Source organism: Astatotilapia calliptera, chromosome 13, assembly GCF_964374335.1.
Source record: "Astatotilapia calliptera chromosome 13, fAstCal68.1, whole genome shotgun sequence".
In the NCBI taxonomy this organism is placed as follows: domain Eukaryota; kingdom Metazoa; phylum Chordata; class Actinopteri; order Cichliformes; family Cichlidae; genus Astatotilapia; species Astatotilapia calliptera.
Window position 1 is genome coordinate 9,862,734 of NC_137434.1, and position 24,181 is coordinate 9,886,914.

At 43.6% G+C, this 24,181-nt stretch overlaps 2 protein-coding genes across 5 annotated transcripts in view; both read left to right on the forward strand.

Moving 5' to 3' along the window:
- The window catches only part of lyst (lysosomal trafficking regulator), a 60,441-nt gene extending 51,979 nt beyond the window's left edge, over positions 1 to 8,462 (forward strand). For 2 of the 3 annotated variants that reach the window (XM_080287897.1, XM_026191138.2), the window contains 22 exons: positions 110 to 286; positions 497 to 573; positions 677 to 865; positions 1,059 to 1,204; positions 1,295 to 1,391; positions 1,481 to 1,542; positions 1,709 to 1,764; positions 1,876 to 2,028; positions 3,117 to 3,361; positions 3,593 to 3,659; positions 3,748 to 3,904; positions 4,327 to 4,467; positions 4,565 to 4,782; positions 4,883 to 5,110; positions 5,234 to 5,423; positions 5,508 to 5,644; positions 5,753 to 5,851; positions 6,288 to 6,427; positions 6,530 to 6,627; positions 6,747 to 6,903; positions 7,887 to 7,958; positions 8,057 to 8,462. In XM_080287897.1, the coding sequence (XP_080144023.1) occupies positions 110 to 286; positions 497 to 573; positions 677 to 865; positions 1,059 to 1,204; positions 1,295 to 1,391; positions 1,481 to 1,542; positions 1,709 to 1,764; positions 1,876 to 2,028; positions 3,117 to 3,361; positions 3,593 to 3,659; positions 3,748 to 3,904; positions 4,327 to 4,467; positions 4,565 to 4,782; positions 4,883 to 5,110; positions 5,234 to 5,423; positions 5,508 to 5,644; positions 5,753 to 5,851; positions 6,288 to 6,427; positions 6,530 to 6,627; positions 6,747 to 6,903; positions 7,887 to 7,958; positions 8,057 to 8,195 (3,045 nt within the window). In that variant the 3' untranslated portion in view covers positions 8,196 to 8,462. Of the gene's footprint in view, positions 1 to 109; positions 287 to 496; positions 574 to 676; positions 866 to 1,058; positions 1,392 to 1,480; positions 1,543 to 1,708; positions 1,765 to 1,875; positions 2,029 to 3,116; positions 3,362 to 3,592; positions 3,660 to 3,747; positions 3,905 to 4,326; positions 4,468 to 4,564; positions 4,783 to 4,882; positions 5,111 to 5,233; positions 5,424 to 5,507; positions 5,645 to 5,752; positions 5,852 to 6,287; positions 6,428 to 6,529; positions 6,628 to 6,746; positions 6,904 to 7,886; positions 7,959 to 8,056 lie in introns of all 3 variants that reach the window. The other variant, XM_080287896.1, reaches the window with a different exon arrangement.
- Positions 8,463 to 10,424: 1,962 nt separating this feature from the next.
- gng4 (G protein subunit gamma 4) lies at positions 10,425 to 24,013 on the forward strand. 2 transcript variants are annotated; one of them, XM_026191139.2, is made up of 3 exons: positions 10,425 to 10,997; positions 12,229 to 12,334; positions 23,473 to 24,013. In XM_026191139.2, exons 2-3 carry the CDS (start codon positions 12,236 to 12,238, stop codon positions 23,599 to 23,601), a joined length of 228 nt encoding a protein of 75 aa, XP_026046924.1. In that variant the 5' UTR covers positions 10,425 to 10,997; positions 12,229 to 12,235; the 3' UTR covers positions 23,602 to 24,013. The 2 variants fall into 2 exon arrangements, with proteins under 2 accessions (XP_026046924.1, XP_080144025.1); XM_080287899.1 differs by lacking the exon at positions 10,425 to 10,997 and adding an exon at positions 11,801 to 11,843.
- Positions 24,014 to 24,181: the final 168 nt, after the last annotated feature.

Here is a 24,181-nt window from a genome sequence, read left to right on the forward strand (position 1 = left end):
GACTTTACTGAAAGCTAGATGAAGCTCGGCTCCAATAGCCAGTGTCTGTGACTTACTTCAGACACAAATAAACTAAAGTCTGCACTTTCTTTTCTCTCGCCGCTCTCAGCACGGACCAAAGTTGTCGCTGTACCTGTACGAGATGCTGCACGATCACAAGGATAACCTCACCAAAGAAGAGCAGAGCGCCGTGGGTGTATTCATGACCTCTCTCAAGCTTTGCGGTCATCGCTGCATCCCACCCAATGCTCCACACAAACAAGACTTGCTCAAGGCCATAAAAGAGGTACGTCCTACACGGTCATTGTCAAAGAGTCATTGTTAAAGGAAAGGGCACCAGCTTCCAGGCTGCTTTAGTCTGACCTAATTCACCTGTTCCCTTCAGCTGTATGAAATATATTAACTTTAGTGCAAGCAAAAGTCTGTCTTTGATAACCTGACAGGCTGTGCTTAGCATTTTTCTTATTATTCAGATAAATTTGTTTACCTGCAACAGGAAAAATTCAAGTATGAAGCAGAAGAGAAAACAAGTAAAGTGGCATGGGAAAAGAAAATGGCAAATGCTCAGAGGAAGTGAGTATAATTCTTTTCTTTCTTTTTTCTATTGTTAACAGACAGAATCATATGTTAGTTTGTTTTATTTCGTTCGCTCACTCTTTTTATTTTTCCTCTGCAGTCTTATCCAGAGGCTGGATGGAAAGTCAAAGGATATATCCAAGATTGCAGCCGATATCACTCAGACTGTGTCCCTCCGGCAAGGCATGGAGAGAAAGAAAGTCATCCAGCACATCAGGGGCCTCTACAAGACCGACCTGAGTGCCAGCCGCCACTGGCAGGAGCTGGTGCAGCAGCTCACACACGACCGGTAGGAGTTGTTCATGATCTACATTACTGCTCATGTCATCCTCGCTGTGGCTGCTTGTTTGTTGGTTTTGGTTAAAGTGCGAATAAAACAAATCAAATACTTCCCTTTCAGACCTGCAAAGCTTTCTTTTGTACTGATGTAAGGTTTTGAGTGTGCTTTTTTAGTTTCTTTTTCTTTATTTTTTTTCCTCCAGTGCGGTTTGGTATGATCCCACATCCTACCCAACTTCCTGGCAGCTGGACCCCACCGAAGGGCCGAACCGTGAGCGACGGCGGCTACAGAGATGCTACCTCACCATCCCAAACAAATACCTGCTCAAAGACAGACGCAAGCCTGAAGGTGGGAGGAAAAAATGCTCTTTGGCTAAATTTTGTGTCGCACTGGTGTCTCCCAAATCTCATATTTCTTTTTTTTTTTTTTTTTTAATAGAAACTGTGAAGCCACCGCTGTCCTTCCTGTTTGAGGATAAGACTCACTCCTCCTTCTCCTCCACTGTTAAAGACAAAGCCACCAGTGAATCCATCAGGTATAACATCCTGCTTCTTTCTTCCTGTAACCCTTTAAGTGAACATGTCATGTCAGGTTGTAAGAAAAACGTCATTCTTTTGTCCTTAGGTTCACCAGACGTTGCATCAGCGTTGCCCCTTCCAGAGAAACAGCAGGGGAGCTTCTTCTGGGTAAGACACCGGCCACTGTTTACACAGAGCTCCATAATCTGCTCTCTCTGAGGCACCGCGGAGTATTGCTCCTCCATCACACACAAGCATTTGCTATTTATTCAGTAAAGGAAGCTTTTGTTTGTCTTGCGTTCAAATCTCACTCTCACCCTGTGCTGTCTCACAGGAAAGTGTGGGATGTACTTTGTGGAGGACAACGCTGCTGACGCTCATGACAACCAGGTAAAGCCAGAGCACCGTTCAGGCGTGTTCCCTGCCAGAGGAATGACAATAATTTCTGCAATAATTTCCGCCTGGCTACTCAACACCGAACATGTTTGTGTGTCTGAGCAGAGCCTGCACGGGGAGACCGAGGCACCTTCTTTCTCCTGGACGTACGAGGAGATCAAGGAGGTGCACAAGCGATGGTGGCAGCTAAGAGACAACGCTGTGGAGATATTCCTCACCAACGGCAGGACGCTGCTGTTGGCCTTTGACAACTCCAAGGTGAGTGGAGTCAGAGGGGCTTTTAAATAAAAGACACCGGATCGTTTGTGGAAGGTTTGGTTAATGCTCATGATTAATAAACAGTAGATCTTGTAAGTTGTTTACTTTAGCTGTTCAACATAACTATTGCAGAGCGCTGACTGGACTAGACTACCCAGCAGATTACAGGAGGAAATATTCCAGTCTGTGTTTTATCTGAGTATAAAATGTAACCGCACAGGATGGACTGTGATTAAAAATGATAAAACAAAGAAGCATAGTGATGGTCAAAGAGAAAGATTGGACAAAATCACAGTTTCAGAAGAAGAAAAAATAAATGCTGTGGGAGTTAATTGTTGAATTGCCTTTTTGGTATTCTGCTCTTGAAACCTCTGGCTCTGTAGTGCCCCGTGCGAGAAATCGATCTTGACAATAAGCCATGATAATAAGATTCAGTAGCATCGCACTCTGCTGTGAAAATATATCGTTATTTTGCAGTGGCTTAAAGTGATACACTGAGAGAAAGTTACAATATGGTCAGACAGATGGCTTATTGCTCATGCTTTTAATTCAGAAAAATCAAAGGGCGTGCCGACCTACTGAGCACACGAAAGCCAAACAGATAATGTTTGCAGACTTCTGAAAACCTTTCTGTCAATAAGGCAGGAAGAAAAAAGTTTTCCATTTCTCCTTTGTATTTATTTCAAGTTCAGAAGGATATGGAATTTTTAAAGTGTAAATGTTTGCATGCTTGACCTAATGTGATGTCAGTGGATCGGGATTATAGTCGGGAGATCATCGTAATTCAACATCATTACGATAATATAAGCCTCACAGAGCTACTAATGGTTTGAAGCTTTTTAATTGTAAAGATCGTTATGTTCTATCATAGTTGTTGCAGAATCTGAGGCTCGGTTTGCTGGAGAAGCTTTAGAATGAATGAAACTAAAACTAAAGAGTAATTTAATTGTTTTATGTGGATTAGCCATTAAATATTTTTAAATTAAAGTTCATCTTTCATGTTACATTTGCAAGTTAGCACCATGTTTCAGTCAAGTCTCTAAACTACCTCTGGAAATGATCTCGTGGTGTCTCTGCTCTGGCCTCAGTTCCGAGATGACGTCTACCACAACATACTGACCTCTGATCTTCCCAACCTGCTGGAGCACGGAAACATCACGGCGCTCACGCAGCTTTGGGGCTCGGGTCAGATCTCCAACTTCGAGTACCTCACGCATCTCAACAAGCACGCCGGCCGCTCCTTCAACGACCTCATGCAGTACCCGGTGTTCCCCTTTATCCTGCGAGATTACACCAACGAGACTCTCGACCTGCAGGACCCAAACATCTACAGGTCCGTGCTGGATGACGAATCTTTTCCCGAGTTGACATTGACACAAAAGCTAATTTAAAGCCTCCCGTTTAAAGCTTTTCTATTAAAGTATTATGAATCCAGGCAAACATTGAACTGTTGTTATATTTTTTGAGAAAAAGTGAAAGGGAACTGGCGTCTCTTTGAAGTCAACGCTTCTGTCGCTGATGATGTCATCGCTCAACAATTTTTTGCTTTCGTATTTTAACGCAGGAACTTGAGCAAACCCATCGCCGTCCAGTCCAAAGAGAAAGAGGATCGCTACGTGGATAATTACAGGGTAAGTCCTCGTGTCTGTTTCAACACGTGCTACTCGAGCATTTTGCGTATTCCATAAATAAAAACACACTGACGTGTTCCTCGTGCAGTACCTGGAGGAGGAGTACAAGAAGGGCATCCGTGAGGACGACCCCATGCCTCCCGTCCAGCCTTACCACTACGGCTCCCACTACTCCAACAGCGGCACTGTGCTGCACTTCCTGGTTCGAATGCCTCCTTTCACAAAGATGTTTCTCGCCTATCAGGGTAAGTCGCAACATTAAGCCTCCTTCAGAATACAAGAAGAAAATCTTATGGTTATGGTTAATTGTTTTGGGCCTCTAATAAATGAATGATGCTATACTTATACTGACCAAACAGTATGTTTTGTTTTTTTTATGTGAAGCCTGAATCTGGCACGGTGCTCTCAGATCTAACATAGGATTGCAGTGTCTGTGTTATTGCTTCATGAAAGCCTGCTTCATCTTTACACTCTTCTCTGATCAGCTCCTCACCCTTCCCCTTCCTCGCTTCTTTCTCTTTAATTTATTTTGCATTCATCTGATCCTCCGAGGCATCTTTTTATGTGATTTGTAAATGTATTCAGCGACCGTGGTGTTTAAGGTCATGAAAGATGTTTTCAATCAGTGAGTCGAATTTGTAATTAGACTGTCTCCGGCCTTAATCAGACCAGAGCTTTGATATCCCGGACCGGACGTTTCACTCCATGAACACTACGTGGCGTCTGTCCTCTTACGAGTCAATGACTGACGTCAAAGAGCTCATCCCAGAGTTTTTCTACCTCCCAGAATTCCTGGTTAACAGAGAAGGTAATTAGTTTTCCTTTCCTATTTTTAGCTTTTGTGCGTTCATCTTTCATCTTCTCAGAATTTCCTCTTTTTTTTTGTTTTTTCTTTGCCTGGATAGGTTTTGATTTCGGGGTTCGTCAGAATGGCGAGAGGGTGAATCATGTGAATTTACCGCCGTGGGCTCGCAACGACCCACGTCTGTTCATCCTCATCCACCGACAAGCACTAGAGTCTGATCAGGTCTCCCAGACGCTGTGTCAGTGGATCGATCTGGTGTTCGGGCTCAAGCAGAAAGGCAAAGCAGCGGTCCAGGCCATCAATGTCTTCCACCCAGCTGTACGTAGCTGCTGACTCTCGCATTTCCTCGACGTTAGTGTAAAAAAATAAATAATAAACTTTTGTCGCTCAGACACCAGTTTCATGTCACTCTTTACAGACCTATTTTGGCATGGATGTTTCGGCTGTAGAAGACCCTGTTCAGCGACGGGCCCTGGAGACGATGATCAAGACATACGGACAGACGCCCAGGCAGCTCTTTAACACCTCTCACATCAGCAGGACAAGCACCAAACTCATGGAGGGGGAGCTGCCAGCAGCCATGGGCCTCCTGGTCCAGCTGGCCTTCAGAGAAAGCAGAGAACCAGCCAAGGAAATAGTCTGCCCGGTAATCAACTCTGTGGTGTTTGTGACTCTGGCAGCCTGCTGTGCGCTGAGCAAGACATGACTTAATTCACCACCCGTGAAATGATCTGCTCCTCACCTAGCAATTTTCTCTTCCTCTCCCCAGAGTCCGCTGCCGTGGATCAAAGGTCTGAAGTGGGGCGAGTATGTGGGCTCACCTTCCGCTCCGGACCCAGTGGTGTGTTTCAGTCAGCCGCACGGGGAGAGGTTCGGATCCCTGCTGGCTCTGCCGACGCGAGCCATCTGCGGCCTCTCCAGCAAGTTCTGCCTCATGATGATTTACAGCAAGGAGCAGGGTAGGAAGCCCAAAGACTCATTCCAGAAAGTATTGCACAAGTGCCCCGCTGACTCGCATTAAATTTTTCTTCTCTGCTCTGCAGGTGTGCGGAGCATGCACAGCACAGACATCCAGTGGTCAGCCATCTTAAGCTGGGGCTACGCGGACAACATATTGAGGCTGAAGAGCAAGCAGAGCGAGCCACCTATCAACTTCATTCAGTGTTCACAGCTTCACCAGGTACGCATCAGTTTATGCTTCGACAAATCCTGACCACCTGTTATATAAGAGTTATCTGGCTTTTGGTGTGCGCTCCTCCATCCAACCGTCCGTCTCCCTCTCCTCCAGGTGACCAGCTGCGCCTGGGTGCCCGATGGCTGCCAGCTATTTACGGGTAGCAAGTGTGGAGTCATCACCGCCTACAGCAACCGCTTCACCAGCACCACGGTGCGTTTCCATGGCAACGTCCCCCTCTAACCTTCCGCCTGCACACGAACACCCAAACCGCCCACCCACCGCTGATTACACCCCCCCCCCCCCCCACCCCCCCGTCCTCTTCTTTAGGCAGCCTCACCATGCTCAAACGCTCAGCTTCATTAGTCACATCACAGCTGCCCTTGAAACACATTTCCACCGAGCCCATAAGTGGGATTAGAGGTCTCAGAGTTCAGTCATCAGAGAAGCTTTCAGACCTCGTCAGTCCCCACCAGTAGACATGTGGATTTGCCATTTTTCTGGACTTCCAGCAACTACCGAGAGGCAATTTGACTTTAATTAATGGAGATTTTTAGGAAAAAGCAAGACACAATATATAAGAGTCACAGATACATTTAGATCTGTATTTCTTCTGTGTGTGGTCTCTAACATGTATTTCCCTCCACAGCCATCAGAGATGGAGGTGGAATCTCAGGTTCACCTGTACGGGCACACGGGCGAAGTCACCAGCCTGTTTGTCTGCAAACCTTACAGCATCCTCATCAGTGTGAGCAATGATGGCACCTGCATCCTCTGGGACCTGAACAGGTCAGTGTGTGTGAAAGGTTTTTATGTTTTGTTTTTTTTAAAGAAGAAGAAACTGCATTATGCAGTGTTTGTGTGGTTTCTGAGTACTTCTGTGTTTTCCAGACTCTGTTATGTACAGAGTCTCACAGGCCACAAAAGCCCGGTGATGGCTGTGTCTGCCAGCGAGACCACAGGGGACATCGCAACAGTGTGTGACTCAGGTATGAGGGGGCGGGCGTCTTCTTTTATAACCAGAGTGTTTATCGCGTCTCATCTTCTGGTTATTGAAGTGTCTTCTGGTCCTTGGTGTGAGTTATGGCTCCTCTTCTTTTGTTTCCAGAGGGAGGAGGCAGCGACCTTCGCCTGTGGACGGTGAACGGGGACCTGATTGGGCATGTCCACTGCAGAGAGATCATCTGTTCTCTGGCTTTCTCCAACCAGCCGGAGGGCGTGTCTGTCAACGTCATCGCTGGTGGGCTGGAGAATGGCGTCGTCAGGTAGGCAAAACTTTTCTTTTGCCGTTACGTTTGTGTCCTGTTCCACTAGACGGCTTTGGAAATTTTGGAGGAGGGAATACTTTTTCGACTTCAGCTTTTCCTTCTCATATAGATCCACTCCATGGCCACTCACCAAAGTAATTAATACAGTTAGGTCCATATAAATATGGACACTGACACAAGCTTGGTTTTTTACATGTTTACTCAAACATATTTTAAATATAGTCATAGAAGTTTATATAGTTATAAGAACGAACATTGTATTTTCAGTTATTTAATTTGTCCAATTACTTTTGAGATCCTGAAATGAAGGGATTGTGTTCAAAATACTTTAGTTCTTCACATTTTTATCCAATTTTTTTGTTCAACCCGCTGAATTAAAGCTGAAAGTCTGCACTTCAACTTCATCTGAGTTGTTTCATTTAAAAATCATTGTGGTGATGTTACAAACCAAAATTAGAATAAAGTTGTCTGTCCAAGTATTTATGGATCTAACTGTAAATAAGTAAATATTGCATGACAGAAAGTTCCTGTTTTTCACTCTCTGCTATAGAATTTATTTATTTTACAATAGCTCAGAAGTTTTTTAAAAAAGGAGAATAAAATAGGAAATTGTCTGTGAATGACCAAAAACGTTTATACTTGGAGTGCAGTCTGAGCAAAGAGCTACCAGAACATTGTAATTTTACACATTTATTTCTTATAATTTAAGCCCAAGGAGTCGTGCTGACAGATTTGTTTTACTGCAGCAGAATTTCTGTCATGTAGAAAATCCCAGATGTCCTGTTGAAACTGCACTGCTGGTTTTCTCATATTAAGAGATCCCATGAATTAAATGTGTAGTTAAATGTCTTTGGATTGACAGGAGCTTCACTTGTCCGGCCCACTGGGCTTGCATGTGGCCCACGATGTAAAATGAGTTTGACATCCCGCTCCCTGTACTGTTTATTTTTTATTTTTTTTAATCTCTGATATGTTTTCAGGTTATGGAGCACCTGGGATTTGAAACCAGTGAGAGAGATCACATTTCCCAAGTCTAGCAAGCCCATCATCAGGTTTGTTTACTGCGCGCTGTTCTCTTTGTACTTTTATGCCACGCCTGTATGCTCGTCAGCATTTTAAGTCTAACAGTCTCCTCTCGTGTCTGCTTCAGCCTGACGTACTCGTGTGATGGCCACCACCTCTACACGGCCAACAGCGAGGGCACGGTGATGGCGTGGTGTCGACGGGACCAGCAGCGCATGAAGCTGCCCATGTTCTACTCCTTCCTGAGCAGCTATGCTGCAGGATGAGTGTTTGTGTGATGTTTGCGCCTGTCCACTTCTCAGCAAGAGGACCTCCCCTCCTCCTCCTCCTCCTCTTGTCTGCACTGACAGAGAGGAGGACATGTCAGCATGTCCTCAAACTCTCTGAACCCTCCCTGACTTTTAAATAAAGCCATCCCCAGCAGAGCAAACTGTACCGCCGCCACTCCCAGCATCAAGAAATGATTATGAAAATAGTATTATATGTACATAAGTATATATTTATAAATACATTAAAATGGACTCTTGCAGGAATGGTTGAGTATTTGGCTGAGGCTGCATCAGACACTTTATACAAGATGTATTTCTGAGAGTGTTTCATTTGTCGAGTCTTTAATTCCTGCTGATGTGTTTTTGTTGGCTGGTGTTGATTTAGCCGTTTCCTGGTAAGCTGCTATGGTCTGGACAAAGCCAGACTCAAAGTGTGAAGACCCTCGTGTTTCACCTCGACATCGCTCACGTCTCCTGCAGCGTGCGGTCTGACAGATCGCCGCCCCAGCTCAGTGAACGCGTCCTGCTGACGCTGCAGTGGCTGCAAGGGAAGGGAGCCCCCTCCTCGCGTCTGTCGCCAGGAGAGGTCCCGCTCTGCGGGAGTGAGACGTCCCTCCGCCGCGCTGTCTGCTCCACTCAGATCTGAACGCTAGAGTCACAGACCTGCTTCACTTTGTGTCTGAGCTCAGTTGACGGACCGAGGGGACCTTGTGGGTGCCTGTTGTTCTGTCCTGCTTTTGCATGCTAGGACGATGCTGCCCTTGACTGTGTGAATGTGGATGTAACATTTGCTGCAATGCTCCTTGTTTTAAGGCTTCCCTTAGTTAAACCAGCCCATTTGCTCTTTAAAAACACCATGGAGGCTCATCTCTGTCTTGCCCGTCGCTTAAATGCACAAGAACCACTTTTCACTACTTTACAGGGCTGATTTATTTATTTTTTTGAGAAAGCAATTAACAAACTGTTAGATGCTTGCAGTCGGAGGAGGAAGAAGGCGGAGGAGAGAGTGATTTCCTGAATGCTCCGTGATCCTCACTGATCTCCCACACTTACTTAGCACCTGTGCAGCATTACTAAAAGGGTGCAGTGGGTGTGGGAGGGTTTAGTAAAGAGCGTCGCGTCGGCTGATATCATATACACTACACACATCGGTCTGGGAAACGGCCGAGCAGCTGTTTCTTTTTCTTAACCCACTCCAGGATCCATGTAGCCTTTCTTTACATTCCCACTTACGTTACTGCACTTCACGGTTTCTTAAACGAGAATCAGAAGCACTTTTTTTTCCCCCCTCAGCTACTTCAGTTTAAGTAGAGCCAATGATCTGTGGCCTTAACACAAACTGAGCTTGATTTAATTCCACTAATAAATCAAATCCAGAAAGCAATATCAGACACAGACATGCAATAGGTCATGTTTTTGGTACCTTGTTTCATGTGGGAAGAAACCAGGGTGCATTTCGTTTCTTTTTCTAAGACAGCTGTGAAACAATTAGTTTTTATTCCCTTTTGTGGTGACTGCAGCACCCGGTGACGACTAATGTCTTACACTTACTTGAGAAAGGGATTATTTCTTGTTAACTCATTCCTTTTCGCTTCGACCTGATTTATTTTTCTTCCTGATCCTACGTGGACATGATGTTACTGTGTTTGTTTACTGATTTTCTCTATGAAATGTATGAAAAACTTTATGTGAACCACAACCTCTCAACCCAAATGTGTGTTTGTATGTATTTTTTGTTTGTTTGTTTTTTAATGTAAAAGGTAGAAAATGTGACAGATTTTCTGACGGAAGGAAATATTATATTTCTGTTAATGACTTAAAGCTATGCATAATTTAAGATCATCGTTTTAGGTTGCTTAAGTTGTATTTTGGCCCCTCCTGCTAGTTTTCTGTTTTTTTTCCTTTGCATTTTTGGCATCTTGAAGGTTCCTAATGTTTAGTTTTGTTTGTATGCGTGTACGTGTTTGAATGAACCAAGTGATAAGCATATTATAAATATATAAAAATCTATAAATATTTGAAGAAATATTATCGTCGTGTTGATTGTGTCCATTTCTTTGTGTGCGTGTGTTGGGGGAGGGGTTGCGTTCAGGGACATAATGTAAGCAGAAACTCGTGTCGTACTGCACAAATCAGATCGGAAGCACGAACAGGAAAAACAAATTAAAATGTTAAAAGTTATCAGGATGCAAGCCACGCTTAAGAGCGCGTGCAGTCGTTAAGGGTGAGGCCATCAGGGGGACACGGTGATGTCAAAGCTGATAGAAAATAAAATAATAAACGATACGGGGAAAGCCTGCAGACCTGCGCTGCCTTTTGCAGCAATCAAGCTAATTAGAATCAGCCGCTCCTAATTTGACTAACAGGCAGCGTCGGTGCGTTTACGGCCACTCTGGACAGCTGAAGCTCATCTCGGCTCCCTGCTGCTGCTGCTCCTGGTCCACTGATCGAGTGCTCCCCGCCCCACAGCCTGTATCTGATCGTCATACAGAGGTTTCCCCCCCTGCTGCTGCTGCGTAACATCTCTCCAAGTCCAGCCGTGGTGCTCACCAAGACCTCACCGCTTGGAGCTCATCTTCCTACACGGAATACGCACTGAGCGAGCCGCCGAGGCGACATTTAAAGACGCCGAGATTTTTGGCTCCTCGGGTTCAGTCCAGACCGAAGCGAGGCTGGGATTTCCTCTTATCGTTTCATATTTGACAGATCTTTGTGTGTGCGCGCGTGTGTGTGTCTGTGTGTGTTGGGTGGAGTCAACCCGGAATTCTCCCAAATTGGAAAACCACTGGCACATTTCAGGTAGGTCGGCGGCTGCAGGCTACATTAATGAGCGCGTATCCGACCAATGCAGGGATTTATTTCAAAATGTTTATCATCAGTGCAAAAATCATTGCTGCTCCTTCCCCCCCACCCCACATGATGCATGGTTTGCTGTTTTCTGCTCTAACCAGGGCCGCAGCTCGCTGTGTGTCCACAGATTAATCTCCTCTTAGAAATAAATAGTCGCACGCGTTTTCACAGATCTGCATCAGCAATTAGCAGCATCGTTGCATTTGGATAAAACTGCACAGGGGCGAATATAGCCGAGCAACCCTCAGGATGGATGCATCCAAAGCAAACCTAAACGGAGAAGGCCCGATGGCTTCCTACGAGGGTGTGATTTAAAAGCTATAAATTGGCCGTAGAGCTGTGGAGGCTGGAGGGATGGCAGAAGAATTTGTCGTCTTCGACAGTCTGCTTTAAGATAAATACATTTTTTGTGTGATTTTTAACAAAGAATAGATGCGCAATAATAATAATGCATATTATCATAGAAAGGGGGATTGATTCAGCAACCCCTCACCTCCAGAAAACACATCTGTGGGCACATCTTTGCCGTGGCTGCCAAACTGGGACATTTCAGTGGTGAGTGGGTGGGTGGGGGTGGCTCAAGGAGGCTAAAATGGGAGTAAGATGTAGTGATTGCGAGAATTGATCTGCAGAGCTGCAGCTGATGTACTCTTGAGGTGAAAGTTGAGAGGAGGAAGGCCAGCAGTGGAAAGATCTGCAGATCCTGGGAGGAACTGGGGAGAAGCTGCAGGTGCTTTGCTTTTCTAGGTGTACCAGCATAAACTCCTGCTGAAGAGCACTTGAGCAAAATACTAGGTGTGTGTGTGTGTGTGTGTGTGTGTGTGTCTCTCTCTCTCTCTTAATCCCTCCCAGCCCTCCACTCCTTGCTAACCTCCCCCCCCCCCCCGCCAGTTGGTCTAAATAATAACGTGACAAAGGAAGAAAAGCAATCATGCATGAGCGCTGGCTGAAAAATGACAAACCGCTGTCCAGCTGATGCCCACAGAGCAGCTTCTTCAGATAACAAATGGACAAACAAAATGGGTCCTTCCAAGTTTCACTGTGTAAAAAGGAACGGGTGGGGGTGAGGTTGTAGTAGAGTAGCTGCTCCATCAGGGTAGAGCTGTCGCCAGGGGGGTGCTGATTTAATGTGACGTTCACTGAGTCTCCCCCCCTCCCTTGCATCTGTTTGGCGTCACAGGAGCACCATGAAGGACGGCATCGCCAACAACAGCACGGCCAGCATCTCCCAAGCCAGGAAAGCTGTGGAGCAACTGAAGATGGAGGCCTGCATGGATAGGATAAAGGTACAAAGCTTTATTGTTGTTATTGTCTGCGCACGTGAACAAATATTTTCACATCGCTTCTGTTACCAAGTATGCAATTACTCAAAAACCGTACCTCCACTTATCATGGAACTGAAAGCTTTGTGTGCCTCTAACATCGGCTGGGATTTTGGAGCAGTTCAATAGGCGCGTCTCGATGAGTGACAGTTCTCAGCAAGCATTTCATTTTTGCTCATTTTTGTCTGAATAAAGCACAAAATTAACTTTGCTGGCTTACAATTGGCAACATTATCACGCTTGGCTCTCATGGCTTCATATTTGCACACAGTAACACTGTTTAAAAGAAGAAATGGCCGAGATGATGGTGCCGTCGTCCAAAAACTGGGAAAAATGCATCAATTAGCCACACTGCATTGGCTTTTCCTCGTGTTTAAAATACTCACTCGTGCACTAAATCTGCATCCTTTATTAATGCACTAATTACTCCTGTTTGAATCACCGTTGGTAAACACTACAGTGCCCAGCTGTTTGAACGTTATTTATTTAATTTTTAAATGAATCCTCATTTCCACAGTGGGGTTGAATTGGCTTGCTGTCAGACGTATTGAGGTAGATCAAAATAAACCTGGCACAAAAAGTAAGGAAATTTGTCTTTGGTCAATTTCTTTTTGTTGTAACAAAAAGCCTCTTGGGAATAAATATTATACAGTTGGAAATCTTGTTTATTTTTCCTTAAATGGTACCACTTGTAAGGAAAGTGCATTTGTTCCGCCCATGAAAAACTTGCCAACTTGGCAAGCTAATGGACCCTGCTGCAGCGGTCAATTGGTGTCTAATCCAAACATGCCACGTTTGACTGATTTGGTGCTTGCGCTGTAGGACAACGTCAAGCTGCAGAACCAAGATGCAGCATTATTTGGAGTGAGCTCTAGTACAATCTCCAAATTGAAGACGAAGATTCCGATAATGGAGGATGTCAGAGAAAGGCGGTGAAGTTGGCGTCCCAAGAAGACTGTTTTCCTCCCTTGTCAGCACTTAAGAACTGTTAGCAGTCTTCTACAGATTTGCAGGATGACAACGGCTCTCTACCCAGATGATCTAGAACAGGGTCCATGCAATCTCCGGTTTTGTGGCGGCCTGTCCCGAGCCCTTCACCATCAGGCATGTTTGCACTGGTGTCACCAATACGTGCACTGAAACCTGAACATGTGGAGGAACACCATGTTCAACCATGAGTCCAGATCCTGCTTGTGCTTGCCCCTGCAAATCAGAGACTCCATCCAGAATTTGGGAGTGGAGTGGATGGTGTGGCATGCCGGCAGTAATGACATCAACCCCACTGAATACTTGTTTGATCAACTTGAGCGTGCTGTTCAATTACACTGACTTATGACAAATGCTGGTTGAAGAATGGGACACATCATGAGGAGGCGGTGCCAGTGTGACTGTATTTCCACAAATTTCTTTAGGCAGGTTTAGGTATATTTAGAGACCAAGACACACGCTGTACATAGGCATGGAAACAATGTATCACTAGTCCTGTTTAAACCTTCATCCCTGTGACATGGTCCACTTTTCTGTTACTCCAGCCTATTATGTTTTCTTGATTTAGAAGCACAGTGTAATAACTCTGCACTCATAAAACATTCAAGATAACATCCATGTGTTGAATCCTGGGTCCGCTATTACTGTGCACTCTTTGTCTCAGTCCATTATAAAAGCTTTAACCCATTTATTAGATGGCCTGGTCCAGTTGGAGTAAATCACTGCTATTATCTTCCCTCGTCTTTCTTGGATTTCTTTTCTTTAGAGAAGCGCGCCACAGTTTTGAGTATTGCAGTGCTGGCATTTTTGCCAGACTCGTGATGGATGCTTGGCGCACTTTTTCCCACCTTGCAACTCGACTCGGTGACAGTTCAGTGTAATTACAAACTTGCATATTTGTTATTTTGAGTCCCTGGATTGTGTAAAGTTGAATGAGGAATGTTGGGCACTTCTATAGATTGTGTATATAAAAGGTAACTGTGGTCACTATGACATCAGCAGGGCCTCTTGATGTTCTGAAGGAGTACCTCTGACGTAGGGCTGCTCGATTATGGCAAAAATGATAATCACGATTATTTTCACTGAAATTGAGATCTTGATTATTTGACGATATTTATTTAACCCTTACGACCTACTATAGAACCAAGTCCACCAGAGCTTATATTATTTTTTTTTTACATGTTGTAGTGCCATTTGTGGGAGCATTTCAAGTTGCTATACAACTATTATAGCCCATATTTTAATAATATGTATGCGTTAAGTCCATAGTAACTACATTAATTGCAAAAAAGTGCAATAAACTACAAAAAAATTAAATCATTTTTGTTTTGTTTTTTACATATATTTCTACTTGGAGAAATTTAAGAGGTTTATCCCTCAAAACTTTAAATACAAAAAAGTTGCAAAAAATAGTTTCCCACCACACGAAATTTATTTTGAGTGTCTTTATAGTTTTATTTTGGAGATACACCAATTTTTATATACTGCAGGAAAAACGAAAAAACAATCCTATGATGCAAATTTGCAAAGAAAACAGCAGGTGCATCAAAATAAACTATTTCCAGCAGTGCAATTCGAGTTCTAAGCATCCCAGCAACTATTCAGAAAAGTCAAACATGACTTATAAAACACCAGTATAGGCTTTTAAGGCCTACAAGTAAAAAACTACATTTTCCGCGAAAATGACGTCACTTCTGGTTTTGGGCAGGAAATGGCGGACATGCGCGATAATTCGCACTGACCTCTGTTTCACTGTGGGAAGTGTTAGGAACAGCTGATCGGATCGGCAAAGCCTGTTTCTGGAATATTATGTTTTTGTTCCTGCAAGCGCTTTTTATGCAATTTTTGCAAAGCTTTATGTGGAAGGAAACCGTGACCGAGGACAAGCTGATGTCATAAGATGTAAGTACAACTCCTCTGGTTTCATATGCAAAAAAAAATTATTGTGCTAGCTTACAGGGCTCAGGTTCTACAGGGATTTAAAAATAGTTACACAAAACTGAGCGTGCAGCTCTGACCGGCTTTAAAGGGTTAACAATGACTTTAAAAAAATAATATAAAATAGTGTGCAACACCACTGAAGTTTTTTTTAACCTCTCTTTTCAATCAACGGCAGTCACTCTCCTCTCCAAATAACTTCTGCTTAGCTTTCCGAGCTTCCCTCGGGTCCTCTTAATCAGCGGTCTCCACCCTTTTTTGCGCCATGGACCGGTTTATGCCCGACAATATTTTCACGGACCGGCCTTTAAGGTGTCGCGGATAAATGAGGGAGGGGCTAATAATCGGCTCAGTCATTTTTAATGATCGTTGAAAGCCCAGATCGTAATCGTGATTAAACCAATTTATAGCAATTAGAAGGGAGGGAACGTTCGTCAGCGCTAGCTAGTTGGCAAGTAATTGACGTTTGATGATGTTTGGTGTTTGTTAGTGAGGTTTGAGTTCTTGATTTATGGCTCTGACTGCAATCACTCAAATTAGCGACGTTCTACAAGTAACTGCCCTCTAATTTAAAAGCGCGGACAGATTTCCAGCACATCTTAATCACTCTGAGATTTACGCTGATGGGCTCAACTCATCTGTGATGACTTCTTGCAGCAGGAGACTCGACTCAACTGGTTCTATTCTTGTTTCTCTCACATGAAAAGCAAAGTTGCCAAGCCACTTTGTCATTTTGTAGTTAAATTGCATTCCTGCAGCAACCATGTCACACTATGTGGAAGAATTTCAAACTTATTGTAATTTCACCCCCAGCCGGTCACAGCAGATGGCTGCACCTCTCTGAGCCTGGTTCTGCTCGAGGTTTCTTCCTGTTAAAAGAGTTTTTCCTTCTCACTGTCGCCAAGAACTTGCTCATTAGGGCTCCTCTGACTGTTGGGATTTCTGTATTATTTTAGGGGATCTACTTAAAAGCACCTTGAAGTGACAGCTGTGATATGGTACTATTTAAATTAGATTAAATAGCCAGCATGATTACATTAAGCTGTAAACTGATGGCAGATGGACTCTGCCTTATTGGTGTTTCAATGCCAAATTGAGGACCAAAGTTGATCACATGAGTTCTCAAAATCAGGTCTCAATCTTTGAAGCGGCCATTTCAAAGGCAAAGAGACTGCAAGTTCATTGCACAATAATTCTGGTTGTGCTGTAGTCTCCGACCACTGCTGTCTGATCCGCTAAGTGGGATCACTTCTTTTTAACTCCCCCAATCTGCATCCTCACATTTTTCTGAGCCTTAGTGATATCGCTTGAGTCAACATTATCAGATTTGGCCTAGTTCCCTGTCACATAAACCCTCAAACTACAACCGTTGCATTTCCCACCACTGACTTCCACAGCAGACTGTGACATGCCAATAAAATGCACGTGGGTCTTTTTTTTTTTTTTTTTTTTTTTTTTTTTTTAAATAACTTTAGTCCGATGTCTTCTGACAGGCATTGCACGAAGTCTCGGTTCACCTTATCATCGCCTCTGCTGTGCACAGCTTGGAATTCCAAGCAGACCAGCGTGTTAAATGTGAGGGATGAACCCGTAGGAAAGGTGGGCTATGGTGGCTGCTAACCAGCTCTGACAGTAACTTTCCACCAATTTAGGTCAGTGTGGCTGCAGGATTACTTCTCCACCACACACATTATTGTGAAACAGTATTGTTTCCTCATTAAACAACACCTGGTTAAATATTGACTTTTGCTCCCTGTGCACTCTTTGTGGTCGATCACCTCGAGGCTGTTGCTGCAATTAGACATCAGTTTGGTGCTTCCGTCCATTCCAGGCATCATTTTCTCGGTATGTTTACTTCCTGTTTTCTGTTCATGTATCTGGCATGTTGGGGCAATTCTGAACACTTTCTTTTATGAATGACTTCTTATGCAACTTAATGTCATCTCATTCAGTAGGCTCCTCGTGTGTTTGGGGAATGATTGCCCTGCAGATCAGAGGCTGTTCACTCAGCAATATAGCTAAGCATGGAAGCCGGCCAAACACCTTCATTCCTGCTCGGCACAGCACAAAGGCTGCTTACAAGCAAACCTCATAGTCTTAAAAAGTAAAGTGATCCGCCCGAAACTGCAATCAGTTTTAAGAAGATTAGGTATCAATTTGGGCTTCTTTCAGGTAGCTCATCAAAATAAGACCTCATGCGTTTTAAAGATATTAAGTGTACCGAACAGCAAAACCATTACTTGGTTTTTAACACAGCATGTGTGCAATGGGACTGCAGCATTTTTGTAGACAATACAAACTCTAAAATGCCAAATTTTCATTGGAAAATTGCTGAAAATGTTAAATTTTTAAATTTTTCAACACAAACCAGCAGATTGAGTTCAAACCCATTATTAAAGAGCAATTCTTCCTCTGGTTTTGAAGCCTGTTAATAGCAATATCTTTATTATATTAATAAATCTGATGCACTTTGGCTACTTTTTGTGAGATCATTGTGGAGTCTGTGAAAAGTGTTTTTAACAGGACTCCATGCAGTATCCTCGCACTGCTTCCACAGGCACCGAGCCGCTCAGCCAGGATGCTGACAATCAAATGCACTTCATTAACTGATCATCAGCAGGTGTGAGCACCTCTATGAACGCAGCCGTTTTGGCAGTTTGCGTGTCTGGAGCATTCAGGTGTGTTAACGCAATCTGTCCCGGGAGCAGACGTCCCAGCAGTTTCACCCCAAAGGTCAGACGGTGCAGTGCTCTGACAGCCAAGAGCTTCCTCTCTGCAGGCATCAGTTAGCATGTTAAAGTTCATGAGTACATTTAGAAAATGACTGAACAAGTCTGACTTCTTTGGAAGAGTTGTCAGAAGATCATGCAGCACAACTTAAGTTTGCAAACTTGTAAGAATAATGGCGCACTGACTAGTAAGTACTCTATGTAAGGAGACGTCTTTACCTTAGAGTGAAGCAGAGATGATTGAAAAACTAGGACTAGAAGGAAATGAGGAAGGACAAAACGGCACGTGATCTGCCAACCTGAGATGGGGAAACTCACTGCAGTGGATGGGAAAATAAAAATCCAAATTCTCCAGCATCTATAGGATAATGCCAAGAAATCAATGTTTTTTGGGAGATTTAGGCTCTAAAACCATTCTAAATTTGTTCAAACTCTACAAATTTAGAAAGAGTGGTCCAAAATTTCTTCACAAGATGTGAGAGATTGATAGTCCAATTTGTTGCTGCCAAAGGTGGTTTTAAAGCTACTGAATCATGAGTGTAGGTAGGTGTGTCCCCTTACATGATTGTAAGTAGCCATTCTGACGTAGAGCATCAGTGTTCCCGAATCAAAACGCGAGGTTTCCTCCCCCGTATGCAACCGCGTAGAAGAACTTTCAGGTTTTGGATGGCAGTCTTATCAGACTGTCTATGCAGAAAGAAAACCCAGCATCAGAAAAATGGACAGTTTCCTTGTTGTTTTTTTTGCACATTATGTTCAGGCCTGCAGCCAGTTCTCGAGTGGATTCACAGGATGGTGCCAGAACGACAGCAAGGCAGCTGAAAAAATATTGTTTGATTCATAAATTATTGTCTTGTGACCCACGTCTCTACTCTATTCTTTAGCCAAATCCTCCTAACTTTGGTTTTCATGCAGGTGTTGTTACACTGATGTTAAGTATTGAGGATCATCTGCTTTTTTCCTCTTTTTATATGAAGCGTTAGCTTAGCTGTAATGGTGTTCAGACATTTTCAGGCAACATATTTTAAGCTTTGTTTAAATTTCCAAATTAAGGGGGGGGATCTTGTTGCTCTGCAAAACAGCAGCTTCAGTTGCAGCATGATTCACATCTGTATCATTTTCTCGGCGGTTGCTCAACGAAAGCGAGACAGCTGCTAGTATTTAATAACCGCATAGTGCATCAGATGTGGCGATCCAAATAATACTTCATAAAAGAACTCGAATGTGCATGGATATAAAAGCAGAGGGAAAAGGAGACTTGGCCACGCCTGGCGATCCCTTAAATTTAATTAAGGGATCTGACGAGGGAGAGTGTGACAAGAGCGGTCTCTGTGCTGCTGATTGAGGGATCACCACACTCTCATTAATTGCTCAATCAGCCAAAGGAATGTGATCTGTGCTAATTAGGAGGACTCTCCTTCCATCATGGGGCTGCGGTATAATTACAATCAGTCTGGGCCTGACGACACACACTGAGCAGTACCACTCTCTGTCCTGTGAGCCTCCTGTTCAGAGCAGGAGCATTTGGCTGCAGTTGCATAATAATATAATGACTGCATTTACTTTGATTATGAAAATAATTAAACTGTTTGCTTTGTTAGTGTTCACACTTCATGCGAGCTTGGATTCTCTAATTAGTGCCTGAGTTTGGTCTTTTTTTTAGTTTTTAGGTAGCCATTTGGGGTACATTGTGTCTGAGCGACTAATTTTTATTTCAGCTAATTAAAGTTCTCTGTTAATCAACGCATTAGTCACATTATTCCAAATATTCAGATCACTGGTGGGTCTGTAAGCGTACAGTCACTGATGACGATTGATCCTCTCATGAATGCAGTGTTACAATTCTGCCAACTAAAGTGTGGCGTTGAGTCTTTTTTTTTTTTTTTTAGTTTCAGCACAGACACCTCTGTTCTGAAATATCACCGTGTGGTGTATTGAGTATTAGGTGACTTAACAGCTTTTATCAGCAACAGAGGAACTGCAAAAGGGGATCCATGATGTAGGTGCAGACATAAATAATAGAAACGCATTAGCTGGAAGAAGGTGGCGACAGTACCGTGGCTGGAGCAGAAAGCTGACAGAATGATGCAGAGAGGTAGCCATGCGTGGTAACACTGCTGTGTCAGTATGCTTGGCTTTCCTTTTTAAGTTTCATGCATTGCACAGCTTATAACTAAACTTAACTTTGGGTTGGATTTTGCTGAAAGAGGTGCTCGATGGAAATGAAAGCAGCAGTGGAGGGAAATGACTCCGCTGTGCATTTGTAGTTTGAACAGGATGTCGTACTTTCATGGGGTCGTTTTTAAAAGTAGTTCAAAATGAGAGATACACTCGCTGTCCATCTTCTATAGTTACACTTTGCTTGTACTGGGTTAGAGCACAGTTTTGCCTTTTTAATGGCATCAAGAAGGTGCTTTAAACATTCCTCATGTTTTGGTCGATGCTGACATGAATGCAGTACAGTTGCTAACAATCTCCTGTTCAGTTGCATGCAAAAACGGGTTTGGTGACACTGGAGGCCATTTGAGTACAGTGAAGTCACCGTCATGTTTAAGAAATCAGTCTGAGACAGATTTGAGCACCTTGACGTGCAACAACACCGTACTGTAAGCGGTCATCAAGAGATCTGTGCACCGTGGTCATAAAAGGATGGACATTCAGTAAAAATACGATATGATGGGGTCTTAAAATGATACACAGTTGGTACTAAGTGTGCCAAGAAAATATTCCCTGCACCATTACACTGCCAGCACCCCTGAAGCATTGATACAAGGTAGGATTTGTCTATGCTCTCGTGTTTAAACCATATGCTGCCCTTCCATGTGAGTGTTGCAGCAAAAATCGACTCATGAGACCAAACATCATCCAGTCTTCTGTTGTCCTCGGTGTGGTCTTCCGCTGCTGTAGCCCATCTGCTCCAAGTTGTGACGGGTTGTGCATTCAGAGATGCTCTTCTGCACAGCTTGGTTGCAACAAGTGGTGATTTGACTTCGTGTTGCCTTCCTATAATCTCAAATCAAGTTTGGTTATTCCCCTCTGACATCAACAAGGCATTTTCACTCAGAGAACTGCTGCTCACTCAGTATTTTGTCCTTTAGACCATTCTCTGTAAACCCCAAATGGTGACCATCTCAGTAAATCACCAGTTTCTGAAATGCTCAACCTTGAAAATCCTTTAAATCGCCTTTCTCCCTCACTCTGCTCAGTTTGAGCATGATGACGTGTCAAGCTACACCGAGCTACCATCATGCATTTGGCTGATTAGAAATTATTTTTGCATTAATGAGCAGATGTACCTAATAAAGTGGCCATGAGTATATCTAAACTGTTCTTGGGTTTTAAAAATTTGGGCAAAAGCTAACTTTCCAGTGAGAATGAATTACGATTAGAGAGTCTGCCATTCCTCTCAGCAGTCCAACCATGTGGAACAAAATCAAAGGCTTCACTGCTCCTTTCAGGATGGTCTGTGGGGACACTGGTGATCCCTGACCTTTTAATAATGTCACATTTTTTTAATGTGGCCAATATTTCATTTAATGGATAATATCGCCTGGACTGTTTGTTTTTGTGGCATTTAGCAAACAGCATAATGCTAATATGGTAAATATGGTTGATACTGTAAACACGATAAAGCTTCTTAAAGTCGGCTCGCTGACATTAGCGTTTGGCTCAAAACTGAGTTGTTGAGATGGCTACAGACTTTTATTCTTGTTTTCCGATTTACTGGCACAGCATGATGTACCTCAGTGTTTGCCAGACTGTGTGACCTGTGAGCGTATTGTCAAATTGTTGTGGTTGCCTGATGTGAAAGCAAAGCAGGCAGTAAAGGCTGTTTGTGGGGAGAGAGGGAAGAGAACATGTTTAATAGATTTTTTTTTTTTTTTAAATAGATATGGGTGTCCTTGTGGCTAAGTGCTTGGTAGGGATGTTGAAATTAAGAAACTGAATAACACATCCTGGTTTTCTGCCATTTCTTCTCTTTTTGTGGGATTTTGAGTTGAAACGGCTCCATTTCAGGCTGCAAGATGGTCGAAACGGTAATGTAACAATCCATGCTGAGGACCAAAGCTGTGCTATTCTCTTGTGAGAGCAGCAGTGGGTGAGGTGAAGTGGCAGGCAGGAGATCAGATGGCTCTGTCCTCCACATAGATCCCTGAGCCCTCGCCAGCCCTCTGATGCAGCTGCTCCTCTGCTCTCCATTTGCCGCCTCCCCTCCCGTAACCTCCCACTCAATTCCCAGTTGAAAACCTGCATTCACATACAGTCTGACTGTACTATAAAATTTATGGTCACCGTTCGACTTTTTCTTTTTCTTTTCATTTGCCTTGGAAGATGTCACATGCTTCGTGCTATGCTTGTTGAAGTCCCACCTTAAGACCCGTGAGTTACCTCGACGAGCTTTCTCGCCCTGGTTCCTGAGGGTCGGGTAACGGTCATCGGTGCAGTCGCTACAGGCGCTGACAAATCGGGAACATCGGCAATATGCAAGTTGAAAGAGCCTTACAGCAATTTGCCCAGGTCTCATCTGGTGTGAGTTTAACTTCAGAAACATCTGCTCTGAGAATGAATAAATGGTGAGCTGCAGAGATGTGTGAGCTTATTCACCTTGCTCTCAAGAAAAGACGTTTGGGCCTCGTCCACTAATATTTGCACTAAAATGTTTTTACCCTGCGCAAAAAAAGTTTGTGCGAAGCATTACTGTTGGCAACATGAAACGTGCTATCTGCATACTGCCACAACTTTATTTTCCTATGTAAGGGAACATGTTTCTGTGTGGGGGATGAGAAAGAGGAGTCTGACAGAAGACACTAACGCAGTGGGGTCTGAAGAGCAAACCAGTGTTTCCCATTAAAAATGAATAAAAACATAATTTCCAAGATATTTCATAACAGGACTGTTTTTTCACTTCATGCCCAGAGAAGGGTTACCCTGCAACTTCTGAACACTGAGCTCCTTCACACTGGATTTCATGTGACTGCATGAATTTCATGAGCTGCAGTGACCGTTTCAACCTCTTTAGCTTTTAAGCACCAACTAGGGAAGCTTCTCACAACCGATCTTTGTCTTATCTCTTAACAAAGATACAAAGAAAGCCAGCATTTAATTGATTCTGGGGAAAAACTAATCATCTGGTATAAATTGTGTAATACGATGTTATTCGCTATTTTCTGGGGGTCCTTTATGCTGCTTTGCAGCTAAAGTGCAGAGATCAGAAATGAGATGCAGCTATGGCCCCAGGATGAGTTTGAACTTTGAAGCCATGACTACTGAACTTTAGTAAGAGAACACTGGAAGCAACTTTAACAACATGAACATTGATTGAAAATCTGAAATGCAGGACTGCGTGTTTCTGGTAGCACCCCCAAAAAACGGCCTTGAAACATCATCACACAGTTTAAAGAATAAATCTGAAATGTCTGATCAAAAAATTTCTTCTGAATATTTCAGGTATCCAAAGCCGCCGCAGACCTGATGGCATACTGCGAGGCGCACATACGCGAGGACCCCCTCATCGTGCCCGTGCCCGCCTCCGAGAACCCCTTCCGGGAGAAGAAGTTCTTCTGCACCATCCTCTGATGAGCTGCTGGTAGAGCTGTGCAGGCATGGCGTTGCCTGGCTTCTCTGTCTTCACCACACCTGAAGCTACTGGCCATAGGCATTGAGCTGAGTTTTGCCAAGGCGGGGACACTCTGTTGTTGGTCAGCTCTGCCCCTGGTGGCTGAAGGTTTTGGGGGAGTCAGCTACCAAACTGGCAACCCAGTGGGCGTATAATGTCTTGTTAAATAGGTTTGTTATTGCTTTGTTATTAGAGAAACAGCCTTGCTTAGTGCTCAAAGAGATGAGAGATGTTTTGGTTTTTTCTTTTTCTGTGCTAGATTTGAACTTGCCTCAGGAAACAACTTTGCCCAGTGTTTGACTTTTTTTAAAAAACATTTATTTCCCCTTTTTCTTTCTGAATAAAAATGTGTAGGTCTTTGTATAAACTCAATCATGACTTGTGTTAGTGTTTTTTTTTTTTCGTTTTTTTTTAAATGGCTCTCAATGCACAGATGTAACTATTAGTAGCAACACTTAAAGCACCACTAAAAATTCGACGACTTCCCTCAGCAGTGGTTTCAGTTTCAGCATCGACAATTAACCCACTCGCTTTAGCACA

What these genes read in the sequence shown, in the direction of transcription:
- gng4 (XM_026191139.2), top strand. Translation starts at nt 12,236, where the DNA reads ATGAAGGACGGCATCGCCAACAACAGCACGGCCAGCATCTCCCAAGCC. An exon ending in CCTGCATGGATAGGATAAAG is followed by an intron (nt 12,335 to 23,472) that starts GTACAAAGCTTT and finishes TGAATATTTCAG; the next exon opens with GTATCCAAAGCCGCCGCAGA.